Below are 18,623 nucleotides of genomic sequence, written 5' to 3'. Positions count from 1 at the left end.
CGCATGTGAGCGAATTGGAGGGGTGGGAAGGGGAGAGAGAGAGAGAGGAGGGGTTACAGCAGGGCAGTCTTCTGAGGGTTGGATGGGCATGCAGTAGTTGAGTAGGTCAAGCCATGATTGGTGCGGGCTCCTTGCGATTGAATACGTGCTTGTCCTGGGGAACAATAGACATTACCAAGAAGATGAGTTGGGAGGGCGAGGATGGGATGTTCGGACCAAACGATGCGAAGCGAGGCTGTTGGCTAATGTGAGACGGCGTGGCTAGAGATGAAGAGACGAAAAGGCTATTGGCGGGTACGGGGGAAAAGGAGGACGGGCCTGGGGGATGGAGTGCCGCGAAAGTCTGGCGGACCGCGGAGGAGGAGGGCGGAGGGTGGTGGGAGAGTGAGAAATCGAGGCGGAACGTGGCATGCCCACCTCCCAAAGTACCTACTAACATAGCAAGGTAGCTTGAAGAGAGCGCGAGTGAGCAATCGATTGAGTGCAGGCCACTCCGAGAGAGGCCCGGCAGCCCCGGCGAGTGCGACGTCTCACTGGAATTGTTGATGTTATGTATTTGAATTTTGCACAAATTGTTGAGAAATCCTAGGCCAGCCGCAGCTGATGTGCTGTATTCAGGTTGATTGTCGCTAGTCAGGAGATAAGGTATTCTTGGAGTGCCGTCAGGGAGTAGAGTTTTCGTTTTCCTGGACCGGATACCAGCAGTTGTTATTGTCATGGATAGCGAGAGCGACTGCAATAACACGGGCGTTGATTGTCACCTTGTCATTCTCCGGCGGAGCAAGGGACGGGCAGAAAAAAAAAAAGAAAGGAAGAAAAACATTGCGACGAGACCAGGGTCCAAATCTTCCTAGTGGCAGTGGGAAGGAACCTGAAGGAAAAAACAATACTGTGGATTGGCTGGCTGAGGACCTGGAGACTGGAGTGGAAGTGTGGAATGGCAGTCGCAGTGGGAACCGTGCGGAAGTATCCCGGAAGTACCTTCAGTCTTGTGCCGACTGCACTTTCCTCACACAGAAACTTAGAAAGACGAGGGAAGGAACGGGACGAATGTGGAGGAACTTCGGCATCCTTCCATTATTTCTTGCCTCGCCTCACCTCACCTCACCTCAGATGTCACTACGTACCATTCTTCAACCTCACCAAGAAAGCACCACACTATCATCACCACACTTGACGACCAGACGCTTCGAGAAATTCCGATTACATTTGACGTTATAGCAGTACTGTGTGCAGGATTCAAGCTGCCGACAGATACAACATATCAACAACACAGTCATGACTCGAGCCAGCCTCTCCACGACAACCCGAAAAAAAGTGGGCGGTGACGCCGCCTCCTCTGGGCGCCGAGCCTCCAAATGGAGTTGGCGATCTCGCGAACTGGCTTGGCCAGCAACCTCGCGGCACAAAATCACGCCGCCAATGCTTGGAGCCTTGGGAGACCCAATCCAAGTCGCACAAACTCACCAAGAACTGTCAAAATGGCACCAAAAAGACACCGGTCAAGCTTTTGCCAACGGTTCGTCAAGAGACTCCAAGAAGGACAAGACTCTGTAGGATTGACACAAGTAATGGACCCTTACAGATAGTCCATGGCAAATCGGTGCATACACCAGATCCGAAATCTGGGGTTTTCAACGACATGCGTTGCGAATGAGGGGTTACTGCAAGACGTATCGGTGAACTGATATCAAGTCAATCAACAAGCGACACCGTCCGTCGCTCAACCCGGCAGAAAGAGGCTCAAGTTTTCGACTCCGCCCAACGGCGCTTTATCTCATGTCATCCTAACCCTGTCTCTCCGTATGCGACTTTTTTCTGTGCGACAAAAGAGATTAACCGCCTCCCGGGGGTGATTACGACACCACGCGGCCAGTCATGGCAACAAGTCGGTCACTTTGGGTACATCCTTGTTTTGAGCCGCTTGGCATACATGGGCCATTCACCGTCTGGAACCGAGCACCGCTGACACTACACTATCATCTGTACCCTCGTCATTGGGCTCCTTTGTTATCCTCTTGGAGTTTCGAACTTCCTCTCAGTTGCCCCCAGCGCATAATGGCGCTGCAATGTGTGAGAAGTATGCGTGTCGCATTCCCATCGGTCCCGAGTGCCGGTCACCAAAACAATGGAAGACGCGGATTTCAGAACAAGGTGCTTTGCACACAGAGAAGGATCTGGCCCGTTGCAGTGGAACGTGGCTCTGGGCAGCATGTCTCACACGACGTGCTCCCTAGTCCCTATCGTATCGCATCGCATCCGAGGGCGTGTGCGTGCTACTTGAAAAGCCGGGACAAGACTAGCCCGTAATCAGGCATGGTTCATCCGCAGGGCGTCTAGTGTAGATGAGCAGACATCAAGAACCTACGTAGTACGCAACCTGATCAACCCTGCCAGACGAACCCAAATCTGAGGCGCGATATCGGTAGAGCCAGTGAGCCACCACTGAGGCAACCTTATTCCGCGGATTCGCATCCCCTACAAGCTGATGAATGTCTGTCTTTGAACTTTATAGACGTAGCAAGTCAAGTGCGGGCAGAATACAGCCGGAAGACGGCACCGGCACCGTTCGAGTGATGGATTGGCAAGGTTTACTCTGTACGGCAAGCCGCAATGGAAGGACGACGACTATCCCGTCGGTACTTTCGAGGTACCAGACAATAGACACCAACGTAAGCAAACCCCCCCCAAGGCATGCCGCCATGCGCCTCCCACCGACGGCGGACAGCAAGAACCACTGGGAACGCAGCCCGGGAAAAAAGAGCAGAAAATGGTTCTTTCTCTCCCACTTGCGGCTTGCCTTCCAGGTACCTAGGTATTGCCCCCCAGGCTTGCCAGGTCCACGCCCCAGTGGTACCCCCCACCAACTGGCGCTAAGCGGGGCCTGGCTTTTTTTCTTGCATGGATCATCCTCTGCTATCAGTACGCCAACATCTTGGCTGTCTTTTCCCTGCGACATACTTAGGTTCCATGAACCCCGAAGCTTTTCCTAGTTTCTGTCGCTCTTTTTGTTCATGTAAACCCTCGAGGTCTATCGATACTGACCCGAGATTTCGTCGACATTGTTTCCAGGACGTCCATTGTCGCGACATCTTCCCCCAGAAGTCGCAATCCCGAACGAGGCGCACAAGAAGCCGATCAACGCGCACCAAGAGGCAACACCCGCTTGGTGACCTCATAGCTCCCAGACTTTGTATCCGCTTCTCTCACTTTCCTCGACTCGACTCGATTCGACACCACCCGATCCTTTCCTTACCTTAGGCCCATCTGCCTCTTGGCACGCCGACTTTTTCCTCGAATGCATCGAGCCATCCTCGCTCTCGGGACGCAATCCATTGACTGGGGAGTTTCGCGCCCTTCGCCAGGCCCAGCTTACATTCCCTTTGCTGCCGGCGGTTGAGCGACCCCAAGTAACACGGCTTGCGACGAATTCCTAGTATTCTACCAACGCCAACCGAATAAACACCCACACATAGAGATAACCTCCCAATTCCGCCACCATGGCGTGGGATCACCTCTCAATCACCAAGCCGCACTTGGTGTACATCATCTTGGGCGGCTTCACCACACTTTTCATGCTGTGCTCCTCTATCATCAAGGAGAAGATGTACATTGGTGAAGCTACCGTTGCCACCATCTGTGGTATTATCTTTGGCCCCCACGCCGCCAATCTGATCGACCCGAAAAGTTGGGGAAATGTCGACTTGGTTACCATCGAATTCTCCCGCATTGTTCTCGTCGTCCAATGTTTCGCCGTCGGTGTCGAATTGCCAAAGTTCTACATGGAGAAGCACTGGAGATCCGTCACTCTTCTGCTGATCCCCGTCATGATGTTTGGCTGGCTCATTGTCAGTCTCTTCATCTGGTGGCTCATTGACCCGTTATCTTGGCTTGAGAGTTTGGTCATTGCCGCCTGTGTCACTGCTACCGATCCTGTCTTGGCCTCTTCCGTCGTCGGTAAGGGCAAATTCGCCAAGCGAGTTCCCAAGCATTTGCGAGATCTTTTGTCGGCAGAGTCCGGCTGCAACGACGGCATGGCCTTCCCTTTCGTCTACCTCGGAATCTACCTGATCCAGGAGCACATGGATGCCCGGAAAACGACATTTCACTGGATTGTCTACACGATTCTCTATGAGTGCATCTTTGGCGCCATTTTCGGCTTCCTCGTTGGCTACATCGCACGTCACGGCATCAAGTTTGCAGAGGAGCGCGATCTGATTGATCGGGAGAGTTTCCTGGTCTTCTACTTCGTGCTCGCTTTGTTCTGTGCCGGTGCTGGTAGTCTGCTCGGTATGGACGATCTACTAGTCGGCTTCGCTGCCGGTGTAGGTTTCTCAAACGACGGTTGGTTCTCCTCAAAGACGGAAGAATCTCACGTGTCCAACGTCATCGATTTATTGATCAATTTGGCATATTTCGTCTTCCTCGGAACCATCATCCCCTGGGAACAGTACAACAACGTCGCTGAGGGTATCACCCCCTGGCGCTTGGTTGTAATCGCCATTTTCGTCATCTTGTTCCGACGCATTCCCGCCATGCTTATCTTGAAGCCATTCATACCGGACATCAAAACTTGGCGTGAGGCAGTTTTCGCTGGTCACTTTGGTCCCATCGGCGTCGGTGCCATTTTCGTCGCCATTCTAGCTCGCGCTGAGTTGCAGTGGGAGACGCCCGTGCCGCTTTCCGACACCCCGCCGGAAGATATCGAACACAGAACACTCGTTGCGGTCATCTGGCCCATCGTGACATTCCTAGTCATTTCGTCCATCATTGTTCATGGCTCATCCGTTGCCGTGTTTACTCTCGGCAAGCGCATCAACACGTTGACAATCACCATGTCCTACACCACCGCCCCCGAAGACGGCCCTACCTGGATGAACCGCCTGCCGAGAATCTCGTCGCAATCTCGATCGCAAGCCCGAACCATGTCCGACACCGAAGGAGAAGAGCTCAAGATGCCCGAGTTCCCGCCCGGCACTCTACCCCCAGTAGGCTTCCCTGGCGCTTTCTTGAGACGTCAAAAAGACGAAGACGGAACGAAGTCTCGCGCTCGATCAACCTCAAGGAAACGCAGCAGCAAGAAGAACAAGTGGGACGATGGCATCGGGCCCGGCGGACCTGTTTCCCAATCCGCCATCTTCCCCACTAAACGCGAGCCGCTCCTCAACGAGAAGGACCCTCAATCACCCGACGCCGAAGGCACTACGACCCCTAGGCGCGACTCTGAAAGAGGTCGCGCGAGAGACCCGGAGAAGGACGACGACGAGATCACACCATCCCCCGATGAGGGATCTAGCAGAACGCAAACGCCACCCAAGATTTCCATCTACGAGGAAGGAGACAACTTGGTGGTCGAGAATGAGGATGGAGACGTGCTGACTGTCGAGCGCTCTGAAAGTAGAGCAGAGGCAGTTGCGGAGGCTGAAGCTCATCATCGCGTACCAGTCGAAACCGACATGTCGGCTATTGCGGCTGCCCATTCAAAGCAAGGTGAAAAGTTCAACTGGACCCTGGATTCGTTCAAAAAGAAGGTCGGGGATGTGTACACGTCAGAAGTGGAGAAGCGCAAGGAGAAGAGCAAAGCCGATAGACGGCATGAGCCAGCTCGAGCCTTCCAGTTCGGCAATACCGTGAGTTTCTCCAGATTGGTGATGGACGAGAAAAGAAACTAACAAGTACATAGATTATTGTCGAAGATGAGGATGGAGAAGTTATCAAGACTTACGAATTGCCATCGTCAAAGGCTCCCAAGGAACCTGGAACAGGCCTTACCCAGCAAAGTCTTAAGTACCTTGGCATGGGAGGTCTTCTAAAAGCATCGGAGAAGCCTGCGGCTGAAGACGAAAACAACGGAGAGTCAAGCGCCGACGGCACGGCGAAGACACCTGCAAAGTCAGGATGGCAGAAATACCTGGGCGGAGGTGCCGGCAACGCGAAGAACGCTGCAGAAGGTCAAAAGGAGGATGACCGACACATCAGATTCACGATTGGTGGAGTTGGCCAGCGCATGACAAAGGAGGACTTCATTCGTGAAGTTCAAAAGCTCGACGACAAGACCCGGCGACAGGTTGTGGACCAGTCCACTGCTTCTCAGCGCGTAAAGTCAATTGCAAAGGGAGATATTCCTTCGCCGGCTGACAGACATGCCAACATTCCGACCATCAAGATTGGAAGCGATTCCAACGAGAAACGTTCTGGCTCTTTCACGCCTCAGCGGGTGAACACGGCGCCAGCCTTGCCACCGGCACCCGCGCAACAAGCAGACGCCGAGGGTGACGAGGAGACGGCTGCTGAGAAGAAGCGCAGACTGGCGGTTCTGTCGAACCAGAGCGAGGAGGATTTGGACAGCGGAGAGACGCCTGCTGAGAGACGCCGTAGGGAGGCTGCGCTCGGCTCAAATCAGGATGATGATTCAGATGACGAAGGTGGAGAGAGAGTTCCCCCGACGAGGAGAGGCATCCGATTTGCAGAGAGCACGGTGCCGAGAGGACGCAAGTAGACGAGAGAGTGATGAGGACGGCATAGACTGTGAAAGCAGCATAGCATTGCATTGGGTGTGGTTATATGCATCATGACAGCGATACCTGCATGGGTCTTGACATGCTCGGACGGAAACGAGCAAAAGAGACGTCTTACTGAACGGCCGAGGTTTGTGGTAATTGTATTGTCTATTCTGTGCACATACTTGAGGGGAATGAATATGGCCTTTCTGTAGATTTCAATTTTATCTCTAGATGAACATTGTATGCTTGATAAGGAAATGATGAGCAAGAAGCGATTACAGGTGACGAGGTGGGGCTTATAGGTATAGAAGCGGTATTTGGTGACAAACGCACAACATTGCGGACACATCGGCTGATACTTCAGCCGGAAACTCCATGGCATTTTTTCTTACGAGACTGCGATGAACCCAGCCCGACGTTTGGCCAGAGCCCGAGAGCGCAAAATCCGAAGAGTAGACGCTGACGTCATGTTCCCGGAGTAAGGACCGAAAATTTCCCTCGTCTCGGGGGGCCGTGGTCGTCTGCCGATGTGGGGCGGAGGCGCAGCCGGGGTGTTGCGGGGTTGGTGGGGCCCGAGGCGGTCGCTCCGTGGCGGGGGTGGGGTGGACGGGAAGGGGGAAGCTCTCAGTATTTGAATCCGTGGTTTCGTGAGGTTCGGTGCTGGCACAAAGTCCTGCATGACGAACAGCTCAGGGTCGCTCTCGTCGTCAGCAGGGTCAGGATTCATCGGGGCCATTGGGGCGTTCGGCACTGGAAGTGTAGAGATTGAGGTGGTAGAGGATGTGCTAGCTAGGGGTGAGTTCGTTGGGTTGATTTGCTTTTGATTGTCCTGAGTTACTGTGGGGACGAATACTTAACAGAGGAACGAGAATGAGGATCGGTCTATAGTAGTCTACTACTTTAAAGAATTGTTATAAATTGCTACTATAACGAATACGCTACGAACAAATAAGAAAAAGAACGAGAACGAGAATAGGAAGGAGCCTGGGAAGAACAATAATAAAGAGAATAGGAAAGAGAACAAAGGCCAGTCTATAGTACTCGATTGCTTTTCATGATCGAGAATTGTTATTGGAACGAATACGTAATGAACGAACGAGAATGAGCAACGGTCTATAGCTTATATAATCTATACCTTCGTTGGGATTTTCTTAGTTTCTCTTTGCGGGCAATGTGAGGCCAGGGAGATGTGCTCCTCGGTGAATTTTTACAAAGAAGGAAGCCCCGCACAGAAACCTTCACCGCCTCCATCGGGGTTCTCTGTCCTGTTGGTTTAGCTATCCATTTCGAATTGATTCGAGCTCTATGTATAGTTGGGTTCGGTACAATGATGCTGAGCCTCACTCATCAGATATCAAGAAACATATCAGGCCAAAGAACAACGTTTGGGTAGGAGCTGATGGTTGTACGGTCGATGCTACAGAGAAGAATAAGTTTCGCTTGCATCTTGGCTAACATGCTTTCTCGAATTGAAACCTCACAACTTCACCAGCATCTGGTACAAGCTTGGAATGGATGTCCGGTTGCTTCGATGCCGATGAACTTGGCGATGATCCCTGGGCTTTCCTCCCAAACAATAGCAGCATGATGACTAACTGTAGGATGCAAACACTCTTCAAACCTGGGTCTCTGACAGTATACTTAACGCCTGACGATACGGCAAACCAAGGCAGTCTCAGGTTGACGTGACACCAACAACCAAACTTCCGATCCCCCGACCGAAACGATGAATCAATCTTCTGGCATACCGTAGTTATATCCTAATCACTACGAAGTCTTGCTTGTTAAAGCGCGTTGTCACATGGGAGTCCTACTTTGTTGTGAATCACTGGCTATTGATTTCCTGAGATATCATGATACAAAAGAGGATCTTTAGCCTACCTACCTAATGGTTATGCCTCCGTAAATCAAGCACTATAGTTCTGACTGATTCCCGAGATACTGAACGAGACCGAATTCTCTACACGCCTCCGTCAAACCGGCCAAACAGAGGCATGATGTATACCCACCGCCGCAACCGTCACCCTCAACTCTCGTCTCCGGCCCGCAGCCCATTTCCACCGTCGCAGGGCTCACCCTTCTTTGGCAACATACCTCATCCTTCAAACTCCCACTATGAGAAACAAGAGACGTTCGAAGATCCTCGATGCGATTACCTGGGCTACGCAGCGCCAAGATATGACAGAGACAACAGCGATGACGAGCACAGTCACAGCACGCAGTCATACATCCACTGGCCTCCCGGCCCCTCGTACTGGGAGACCACACAACGCGCTCGTCTCCCAGCCCATTATCTACCTTCTCCATGGAGAGACGCCCATAGGTCCAGACTACGCCCCGAGAGAGAAGAACCAACAGAGACGTCATTTGATATCATCCCAAGCATCGAGAACGACGAGCAGCCCTCGCCAGTCTTCCCCGAAACCCAGTGGGTAAGTGGGTCGTCCTGGACGTCCCTACCGACCCCCGCATCCGAAACATTCACATCACAATCCCCTTCCTTCAGCGACGACTCCATAACCCCGGAACTCCATCGCCACCGCCACCCCCGGAACCACATCCCCGACTACGTCCGCTCAACACCCGGATCATCCCCCCTCACCTCTCCATTCCTATCCTCATCTTCAGAGGACATGAACGACCGCAGCGCAACAGCTCGACCCCCGACGCCACCCCTGCGCCGACAACAGGCTCCGTCTCCATCGCCACCTCCGCCCTCAGTACACGCTCATCTACCCGCCTTGCCGTTCCGCCTCAGTCGTCAGGCAAGCAACCCGCACCTTCGGGCCAGGATACTGACCCCTCCCGCTTTACAGGCCTCGCGGGTTGATACGTGTGATACCCCGTGGCAGCCTCAGCGGTGTCGTTGCGGGGAGTGTTTCTGTAGGAACCTGTTAGATCGGAATGGCGGGGTGGTGGTGGTTGATGCGAGGAGGTTTTGTGCGTTTTGTCGCGAAAACCACTGCTGGGTTTGAGATCGTGGAATGGATCCGATACGGTGCGATCGATGCTAGTTATTTTAAACTGCAGAAAAAAATGGTATAGGGATTGAAGGAACTTGAGTTGATTGTAGTCCAGGAGGATGATGTTGGATAGGGAGGTGAAGCAAGTTTTCTACTGCGTTTGGAGAGAAGAGCCAAAAGTCATACTTTCTCAACTCTTCAAGTCACGATCCCTTGTCCAGTCTCTCTCGCCGGTATATTCAACCTATGGCAAGTCAGTGCACGAGGGCGTTGTCAATCATTAGCAACGCAATGCTCAGCGAAAGGGGTGGCCGACCCCAAGTCATTTCGCCTTTTACCAAACACTTCCATACTATTGGCGTTTGAATCGTTTGAATGATCACTATAAAAATGCGGCGGTGATATCATGTGATTAATTCCATATTAAGGCATATTATACAATGCCGTCGTCTTTCCTGTTACCGCCCGCTGAGAACGTAGATCGCATGCTTTCTCGATAGCTCTTACTCCTCGTTGCTTTTGGCCTCTCAACTCCATTCACCTCGACCGTAAAGTATGCGTCTCGGCCTTCGATATTGCTGTCTGTACTCGATGTATCTTTCTCACTAGCCCTTTTCGATTCCTTGATATGTATCTCCACATTCTTGCTGATGCCTCCCGGCAAAGGTGGCGACTTATTCAGGTGCTCCTCGCTCCCGGACATCGTAAACTCTGTAATCGGATACTGCGTGTATGGCGGCCGGTTCTTCTTCTTATTACTGCTGCCCTCAGTCACACTTCCAAGCATGATGCTCCCGGGCGCCGGTAGGTCGGAACGGTTAGGCTTGTCGTACTTGTTGTTGGTGCCACCTCGTGATAGGGTACTCGATATGGAGCCGAAGATGGGTGTAAGCCAGCGTCGAAGTAGGGGGAAGATCATCGGGATGTTGGTGGTGACAATTGCGACGAAGGTCTCGCGGACGGCCCACGAACCTGCCTGCTGCGCTCCTGTGACAGGGTTCTACGATGCGCACAAGTCAGCCATCGAGTCCCGTATGTATCACATGAGGATTGGCCTACCGTGATGATGAGCACGCAGCGTAGGATACCAGCCATAGTTACAAAGATACCTCCCGAGAACAGGACAATGAGGCCGAGCTTCTGTCTCAGGGGTAGCCTGGCGCTCCACAGCATCGGTATCGGTATGCTTAGCAGGTAGAAATCCGTGATGACATTGAGACAGACGGTGACGATGATGTTGACTTTTGAAATGGCCGGCTGGCAAAAGTCTGGCTGCCCTTTAGTCATTGACATATGAGAGAGTTATGCGGTACTTACTGCCAGGGTCTGGGTAGATTTGCCAATTTTTGCTTATCGGAAAGCAGCTGAAGGTGATGGAAAACAATACTGCCAGCCATGTTATCGCGATCAGAACGAAACCCGCGATGATCCGCTTGCGAAAGTTATGCAATCCCTCCTGAGCGACTCGTCAGCTTGAAAGCGCATGATTGATTTCTTACGGGCTCCATACTGTTAGGCGCAGGTAAAACGTGCACATTGCAGCCTTTGCAGGCCAGAGGACGAGACAGCTGTAAGTAATCCATCCCGCGATTTGTGTCTTCGATCCGTTGACCCTGCGAGTATGATATTAGACCATTGCCTCAAAACATAGCACTTTTCATCGCCTACCTTGTCGAATATTCTTCGCTGTTTGGGTCCAAAGTTCTCCGCTCCTCATCCGTCATGCCATTGTTGGCGAGTCCCTTCCAATGCGCTCCGACGCTGTACGCCAAAGCAGTCTCGGCGGAGTACGTGAACTATGCATTCCAGTCAGTATCTCGTACTCATACCGGTCAACAGCTATCGAGAGACTTACAATGATAAATAGCATGAGATAGTCATCTGCCTGCAGACGCTTGAAGCCAACAGCGGCAATTCGCGCATAGGTCCTCAAGAAGATGACGGCGATGGCTACGCCAAGAAGCGCGAAAGCTTCTGTCGAGAATTCGGACATGTCGTTGGGATCATGTCAACCGGATACCCCGCGTGGTGCAGGAAGTCGACGAGTCTAATAGCATGGAGTAGAGAAGAAGGGGAAAAGTCGTCTTCAAGAGTAATGCCAGGTGGAGTACTCCGTAGAGCAGGCAAGGTATATAGCAGTGAAACCCAGATAAGACTTTTGGGGAATAGGTCGTCGAGGGCCCTGCCTTTCAGCTATGCAGATCGCAGCTACTACAGAATGAACCCAGCAAGGGCAAGGTACCGGGGTCCCGGAATTGGATGGGAGGCGTACGCATGTCGATACTTATGTCGCATTCCCCCGTCACCGCGGAGACTTTGACTTGGACACAAGCGGCATGGGCGGCTCGTGGGAAGTGCTGGGAAAGGGTGCGCTTACGTGCATATCCGTTCCCCTCGCTGAAACACAAACTACATGCCCTAGCAAACCCAAAGTACGTGCGAATAGCTAGTGGGTGGTTTGGTTGCACACGGCTGACGGAACCGGTGATGATGATGAAGGTGATGATTGAGACGAACAAGCGCGAGGAGTTCGGACGATAAGAAGCCCGGGCCAGCGACTTGGAATCCCCGGCCAATTTTAGAGTAGATTTTGCGCCGGTCAATTGTCTGCTGTACGGATACATAATTGTACGGAGTGCATAGGTAATCAACCAGCTGTCAGGCAGAGAGGCTGAGACAGCATGTGGACTATTCCATATTACGATAAGTTGCCGAAATGGGCTCGCCGCTATGTTCAGGAGAAAGCACTAACGGCGGTTGCAAGTCCCGCACGCCGCTTGCTTGGTGAAGCACCCCCTTCTACGGATACGGATATGTTATCTTGATGGCATTTGATCGAAAGCTAACAGACTTCTGGCCGACATCGATGCGGCTCGTCGAAGGTCCAGACTACCGATATGGTCAAGCGTCGGCCTTTGCCACCATAATGATGCCCAATACGACCAATCCCAATGCTAATGCACGTAGACAATGTCGGCAGATCATTAGCTCAGCGTGATGGCAAGGCAAACACGACCCTCTTGAAAGCACATCCATGCTTATGCTTCAGCGCTGGAGCTATCCTGCGCGACCATCGCCTTAGAACCAGGCTTTAACTTGTCTGTGACATCTCAGTTAATTTACCCCTTTCCCTTTTCCAGGCCTAAATACTGGTCATATTTTCGTGATCTTTTGCTAGATATCTTGACATGAGTCTTGTGTTCCAGAAGAGTGACCATTTACACCATATCTGATATTACGGAAGTTCCGAACATCAACTAGCAGCCCTGTCGAATTGTTAGTCTGTCGTTGGCCAGAAGTGTTATGGGCCAGGGGCACGGCCTTGACTCGCGAGGGTTACATGGCCGTGGGCCAACACATGGGGTCAGAAAGCGCGGCGCCGGGGATAGGACCCTTGCGAGCCGTGTCAACGACTGTGGATATCTTCAGAATGACGAGTGGTACCTGCGTTGAAGAAGTCTCCAATAGAACAGCGACAGTCGGACAGAGATGCTTAGTGGTCGTGCTTGTATCCCGAAAATGGATGACTTGTTGCACTTTACCGTCCCATAGGTTTAAACCGTCTTGAGGTTGTTAAACTACGTACCGCCGCGACGGTACCCCAAGGGGTTCATCCTGGAGAAACATTGTTTCGGCACGAGCATCTGGCTTCAGCAAACTTCATCGTCTTGCAGTCAAAAAGCATCCTTACTCACCTCTATGCTGGTCATGACCATAAACCTCCCAAACCGACGCAGTTCGATCTGCCATAAACAGCCTCCTTGTCAAATTGTCAGTGTTGCGCAACCGGCGAATTAGACGTGACAGGCAGTCCTCCTCCGCCATGAGTCCACCACGAGTCAACGGCCCTGCTGCCATCCCATCTAGTTCAGTGGGTCTTTATCTTTGTACTAACAGTAACTTGTCATCCGGGGAACGCCTCCGGCTGGGTCTAGACGTCAGGGCATCCTTGACTCCGCCTGAGCGCAGTTCCCATCCAGATCCTTCATAGGTACGGGATTCTTTGAGCCTTGATCACTATTTGTGCCGCTATTTTTCGGCTAGCAGGATGCTCATACTCGGACAATGCTGCTCCACTGCAAGTCGCCGGCCGGCAAATTGATGGACAACTTCTTGAAGAATTGATAAATGCCGTGGGAGATGGAAACAGCAAGGGGGGCATGCAGAATTCCCGACCATTGACGAATCAGCACTCAATGTTGGCCATTCGGGTATGGAACCCAAATCCACGAAGGATGCAGATGCCAGAAGACCAACCAACGCCAAATCAATCATTAATGCAGCTGGCCAAGAAAGACCCAATATTCCCATGTTCGTCTGCAGGCCAGGGGTTCTGACAGAATTCTAGTGCTTATTCGCAATTCAGAATGCGAGGAAGGCATGCCCAACCCTTTTCCCGCACTGGTGGGATCTTCGCCTCGAAATAAACGCCTCGAAAAAATATTTGTCCAATTGTCTCAGAAGCATCGACCTCGGGGGCTCGGAACCGATCCCGCTCTACACAATGGAGACTCTCGACTTCGTCGTTATCGGAGCTGGTGAGTAACATCCCCCTAAACCACCAACGAAGGTCACAATCTGAAGCCGAGTCTACAGGATGGTTCGGTCTAGCGGCGGCCAAGACTCACCACCAGCTCCATCCCCAACACTCGCTGGCACTCTTTGAGCAAGCCTCGACCGCCGGCGGAGTATGGGCCGAGCACCGTCTCTACCCGGGGCTGAAGAGCAACAACATGCTCGGAACCTACGAGTACCCCGACTTCCCCATGGATCCGGAGACCTTCGGGATCTTGCCCGGAGATCACATTCCCGGCCAAGTGCTGCATGACTATCTGTTAAAGTACGCCGAGACCTTTGGCATATTTGACAAGATCCGCTTCAAGCATCAGCTTCTCTCGGCGGAGCATCAAGAGAGCGGCGGCTGGGTCCTGACTCTTGTGAACGGCGAGGACGGTGGCGAGGTTCAGGTCCTCGCAAAGAAGCTAGTTGTTGCAACTGGTCTCACTTCAGAAGCCTTCCTCCCCGATTTCAAAGGCCAAGAGACGTTTGGTGCCCCTATTTTCCACAGCAAAGACTTTCTTCAGCATGCAGACACTCTGGAATCAGCAAAATCCGTGACGGTATTTGGTGGTACCAAATCAGCGTGGGATCTCGTATACGCCTACGCGATCAAGGGCATCAAGGTGAATTGGGTGATTAGAGGTATCTCGAGATGACCACCGCAAAATCATTACAACCAATGCTAATAGAATGTAGAATCCGGACATGGTCCAGTATGGATGGCTCCCCCATATGTCACGCCCTTGAAGAAGTGGCTAGAAAAGCTCGTTCATACACGCGCCCTTACATGGTTCAGTCCCTGTTCTTGGGGCGACGCCGATGGATACGTCAAGACGAGGAACTTTTATCACGGCACGGCGATCGGCCGCGGCATCACCAATAACTTCTGGAGCGTCCTCGGCAACGATGTCATTACCCTGAACAGGTTTGATTCGGACCCGGAGCTGAAGAAGCTGAAACCGTGGAGCGAGGCCATGTTTACGGCTTCCAGCTTCTCTATTCTGAACTACGAGACGGATTTCTTCGATCTCATCCGCAACGGGACAGTAAAGGTGCATATTGCCGACCTGGTGAGGCTATCGCCAGGCACCGTCCACCTTTCCGACGGCTCTTCCCTGGCATCAGACGTTCTTTGTTGCGCAACCGGGTGGAAGCAATTCCAGCCTATAAAATTTCTGCCCGAAGGCATCGACAAGGAGCTCGGTCTCCCGCACAAGCCTTCTGCAGAAAGTTTCCCGCCCGCCGAGATGATTGAAACTATCGACAAGGAAATTTTCGAGAAATGGCCGCGTCTCAAGGATCAGCCTGTTCAGAACAAGAAGCTTAAGGCACTCGTCGAGGATGAAGGCATCTCGACAAAAGAGGCCGTCAACCCGTATACACCCCTCACGCCGTACGTGCTCCATCGCTTCATGGTACCGCCATCGGCCAAGCTGCTGGCGCACCGCGACATTGCGTTCGCGGGCGTGTTGATGAATTTCACCGTGGCGATGATCTCCCACGTGCAATCACTATGGATCGACGCCTACTTCCATGACCAGATGCCCTCAGTGACCGAGGCCATAATAAGTGCTGAGACGATGGAAAAGCTGCGGTACGAGACTGCGCTTCACAGTCGGTTCTGCAAATGGAGGTACCCTGCCGGGCACGGGGACAAGTTCCCAGACTTTGTTTTTGATGCTGTGCCGTATATCGACCAGCTGGTGGGCGATCTGGGGTTAAAGGTATACAGGAAGAATGGCGTGATTGCTGAGGCATCTGAACCATACGGCCCAGAGGACTACAAGAATCTTATTAGCGAATGGACAGAGAAGCAGGTTGATGGCTAATAAAATACCAACCACCCACGCTCTCGATCCGCAAAACAAACCAATAATGTTTGATATCTACTTTGACTTCACTTCCGGATCTAAGTGCCGTTGAGGCTAGCCAATCACGGTAAAATTAGGCAGCAGCCTCACCGCCCTCGAAATGTCCAAATCCTGCGGCCCAATGCCTTATCAAATTAATACTTCAGCATCGACTCGGTGTTATCCTCCGGTGATTCTTTACAGTTGATTCATATCATTACTGAACCCCCTCCCCGGCATTGTGATAATGGAGGAAACACGGAGACCCGCAGTCTCAACCAGGAGGACGAGACAAACAGCGAGATTGGACGAAGCAGCGGCCGCCTCTTCGAGACTATCCCAAACTACAAACAACAATCTTAACTCTATCATCATGGAACCTGAATACAGTACGACAGGCTTGTCGGTGGAAGGCCTGCATATTCTTCCAGAAGTCCTCCACGCCGGCCTCAAACTCAAAGACTTAGGGAAGAAAAGCATTCAGCTGCTCTTAAAGAAGCGTCAATTACTAAGAGACACACCACTTGATATCCCAGAAGACATGGAAAGAAAAGGACTAGCCTCATCAGTCATGGCAACTCTGGTCTTTGCCCAGGAAGAAGCAGGCACAGCAGTCTGTATCTCACCCAACGGCATTCTCCTCACTTGCTCCCACTGCATCGCCGAGACCGTTGACGATTTTGACGATTCCAAAAGCCACTGGCTTCTCTTTGCTTCAGGCCAAGTAGTCGAAGCCAAAGCACTAGCATGGGATGACAAGAGAGACCTGGCCCTGTTGAAAATCACCTCAGCACAACAATCTCCGCCACCTTCGGGACCGACATCATCATCATCATCACCACCGCACTCAGGGAGTTTCCCCTTTGTGACCCTCTCCCCCTCACCGCCCGCCTTGAAGGCCCGACTCATCTGCGTCGGCCACCCGGGCAGCGAGGACTTCGAGGCGGCTGTCCCGGGAACAAAGACGGACTACAACGTCCTCCACCTCAGCACCGGCACGTTCAGGGGCTGCGCCGAGGGCCAGGACCCGCAGGATAATTCGGAGATCGGGGCGCTAATGCATTCTTGCTGGACGTACTGGGGTCACAGCGGCGCACCGCTGGTCGATAGTAAGACGGGGGCGCTCGTTGGGCTTCATTCATCATGGGATGATGAGACGGGGATGCGGAGGGGGGTTGCTTGGGAGGCTATATCCGGGTTTCTGGGGGAGACTAAGCGTTATTTGTGATCTTTGGGTACCAAGTCTTCTGGCCATGTAGGTGCTTCTCTTCTCATGGGGTATGGTGTATACTTCTACACAGATATATCGTACATCAGCTGGGTGCTCTATTCTTCGTAGATACGCAATACAACATGAGGGCAAAGGTAGGAAGGTCGTTCTTGCCTCTTTACATTATAGCGTACCTGCCTCCCTTTTCCGGTTCTTCCATTGTTGACTCCTTCGTCATCTGAAGGCTGTTTTCTTCCATCACAGACATATCCTTTCCTCACAGTTGAGTACCCAAAAAACCTCGAGCCTTTATACCCTTCCACCCAGATGTTGTTCTTTTCATGGTCACCAAAACCCACCCACACGCTCACATCCGTCCATCGATTGCATGCGAGGCTTCTAGCTTCAACAAACCCATATAATCCATTCGAATACTCTCGAATACTCTGCTTAAACACCAATAATCGAATCCCTCTCCTCCTGTGTTTGCTCAAAGAATCAGAGTTCTTCTCATCAAAAGCTGTGAGTTGTTGTGCTAGTCGTCCTAGTTAATCACACCGATTCTCTGACATATATCTCTAGACAATACCCTTGGTTCCAACGCATTCAATGTACGGTACCCACGCCTGCGCTTCCCATTGATAACTTCGATACCATCGGGCAGCACCGTCTCTACGCTCACGATTCTCACGATTCTCACGATTCTCACGATTCTCACGATTTCAAAGTTCAACCTCAAGTTCCTCCCGCCTTCCACTGCTCGAATTACCGGCTGCCCGTCCGCCTCCCACCCTCTGCTCCAACGATGACTAACCTCTGGCAGGGCGAAGGCCCTTACCTTCCCTCCTTCAACACTCCCACAACGACTACAAGCTCAACTCCAACAAGCCTCTTCTCATCGTCAACAACATCCATCGCAACCGCAGCAATGCCTACCACCACCGAGGAAGTCGAAGCTCTCCGCGCTTGGGTCCTCTCCACATCGGGCAACTGGCTGTTGAACATCGCCAAGGCCCTCGCTCTCTCCATCCCCCTGGGAATCCTCATCTCCGCCATGTGCTGCTGCTGGATCCCTTGCCTTTGGTACACCGACCACCTCACCGACGACTTCCTCGACATCAGTGTCTGGACAGGTCGCCTCCTCCGCGGCGAGTACGGCCCCCGCGGTGGCTGGATCCCCTTCATCCGCCGCCGCGTCAGAATGTTCTTCATGGGTCGCGAGGAGCGCGCCGAGGCCCAGCGCCGCGAGGCGCAGGAGGCAATTGATCGCGTCGTCGGAGAGCTTCGCGGCCGCGACGGCCATGTCGTTCGTGTCGGATACCAGCAGGAGCCTGCCATGACGACTGGCCTCCCCCCTCAGAACCGCAACATGCGTCGCCAGATGGCGCGTCAGCAGGCTCGTGCGAACCGTACGGCCAATAATAACAACTAAGCAATGCTCAAATCCCTCCTGGTCAAACTTCACGAGTGACCGTTTCGAATCCTGTTCTAAACGTCCAGCACTTGCGGGAAAAAAAATCAAATTTGGTAAGACAGC

General features: G+C 52.5%; 8 protein-coding genes across 8 annotated transcripts; 5 read left to right on the top strand and 3 right to left on the bottom strand.

The window, feature by feature from the left end:
- Positions 1-3,500: 3,500 nt before the first annotated feature.
- On the top strand, positions 3,501-6,499 carry CTAM01_10630 (sodium/hydrogen antiporter; the record flags this gene model as incomplete). Its single annotated transcript, XM_060526645.1, has 2 exons — positions 3,501-5,630; positions 5,684-6,499. The coding sequence occupies 2 exons, from the start codon at positions 3,501-3,503 to the stop codon at positions 6,497-6,499; spliced, it is 2,946 nt and encodes a 981-aa protein (XP_060378740.1).
- A 392-nt stretch (positions 6,500-6,891) lies between these two features.
- On the bottom strand, positions 6,892-7,239 carry CTAM01_10629 (uncharacterized protein; the record flags this gene model as incomplete). The annotated part of the gene is made up of 1 exon (XM_060526644.1): positions 6,892-7,239. One exon carries the CDS (start codon positions 7,237-7,239, stop codon positions 6,892-6,894), a length of 348 nt encoding a protein of 115 aa, XP_060378739.1.
- Positions 7,240-8,500: 1,261 nt separating this feature from the next.
- Positions 8,501-9,333, top strand: CTAM01_10628 (uncharacterized protein; the record flags this gene model as incomplete). The annotated part of the gene is made up of 2 exons (XM_060526643.1): positions 8,501-8,935; positions 9,010-9,333. The coding sequence occupies 2 exons, from the start codon at positions 8,501-8,503 to the stop codon at positions 9,331-9,333; spliced, it is 759 nt and encodes a 252-aa protein (XP_060378738.1).
- A 566-nt stretch (positions 9,334-9,899) lies between these two features.
- CTAM01_10627 (uncharacterized protein) lies at positions 9,900-11,459 on the bottom strand (the record flags this gene model as incomplete). The annotated part of the gene is made up of 6 exons (XM_060526642.1): positions 9,900-10,466; positions 10,526-10,734; positions 10,784-10,922; positions 10,977-11,079; positions 11,135-11,262; positions 11,322-11,459. The coding sequence occupies 6 exons, from the start codon at positions 11,457-11,459 to the stop codon at positions 9,900-9,902; spliced, it is 1,284 nt and encodes a 427-aa protein (XP_060378737.1).
- Positions 11,460-13,495: 2,036 nt separating this feature from the next.
- On the bottom strand, positions 13,496-13,777 carry CTAM01_10626 (uncharacterized protein; the record flags this gene model as incomplete). The annotated part of the gene is made up of 1 exon (XM_060526641.1): positions 13,496-13,777. The coding sequence occupies one exon, from the start codon at positions 13,775-13,777 to the stop codon at positions 13,496-13,498; it is 282 nt and encodes a 93-aa protein (XP_060378736.1).
- A 193-nt stretch (positions 13,778-13,970) lies between these two features.
- Positions 13,971-15,855, top strand: CTAM01_10625 (uncharacterized protein; the record flags this gene model as incomplete). Its single annotated transcript, XM_060526640.1, has 3 exons — positions 13,971-14,004; positions 14,063-14,668; positions 14,723-15,855. 3 exons carry the CDS (start codon positions 13,971-13,973, stop codon positions 15,853-15,855), a joined length of 1,773 nt encoding a protein of 590 aa, XP_060378735.1.
- Positions 15,856-16,447: 592 nt separating this feature from the next.
- Positions 16,448-17,895, top strand: CTAM01_10624 (AT hook domain-containing protein family protein; the record flags this gene model as incomplete). Its single annotated transcript, XM_060526639.1, has 2 exons — positions 16,448-16,985; positions 17,669-17,895. The coding sequence occupies 2 exons, from the start codon at positions 16,448-16,450 to the stop codon at positions 17,893-17,895; spliced, it is 765 nt and encodes a 254-aa protein (XP_060378734.1).
- A 119-nt stretch (positions 17,896-18,014) lies between these two features.
- CTAM01_10623 (uncharacterized protein) lies at positions 18,015-18,518 on the top strand (the record flags this gene model as incomplete). The annotated part of the gene is made up of 1 exon (XM_060526638.1): positions 18,015-18,518. The coding sequence occupies one exon, from the start codon at positions 18,015-18,017 to the stop codon at positions 18,516-18,518; it is 504 nt and encodes a 167-aa protein (XP_060378733.1).
- Positions 18,519-18,623: the final 105 nt, after the last annotated feature.

Source organism: Colletotrichum tamarilloi, assembly GCF_030869305.1.
Source record: "Colletotrichum tamarilloi strain Tom-12 chromosome Unknown Scaffold_50.1, whole genome shotgun sequence".
NCBI lineage: Eukaryota > Fungi > Ascomycota > Sordariomycetes > Glomerellales > Glomerellaceae > Colletotrichum > Colletotrichum tamarilloi.
The sequence above is the reverse complement of the archived record's forward strand: the minus strand, read 5'-3'. Positions and strand labels throughout refer to the sequence as shown.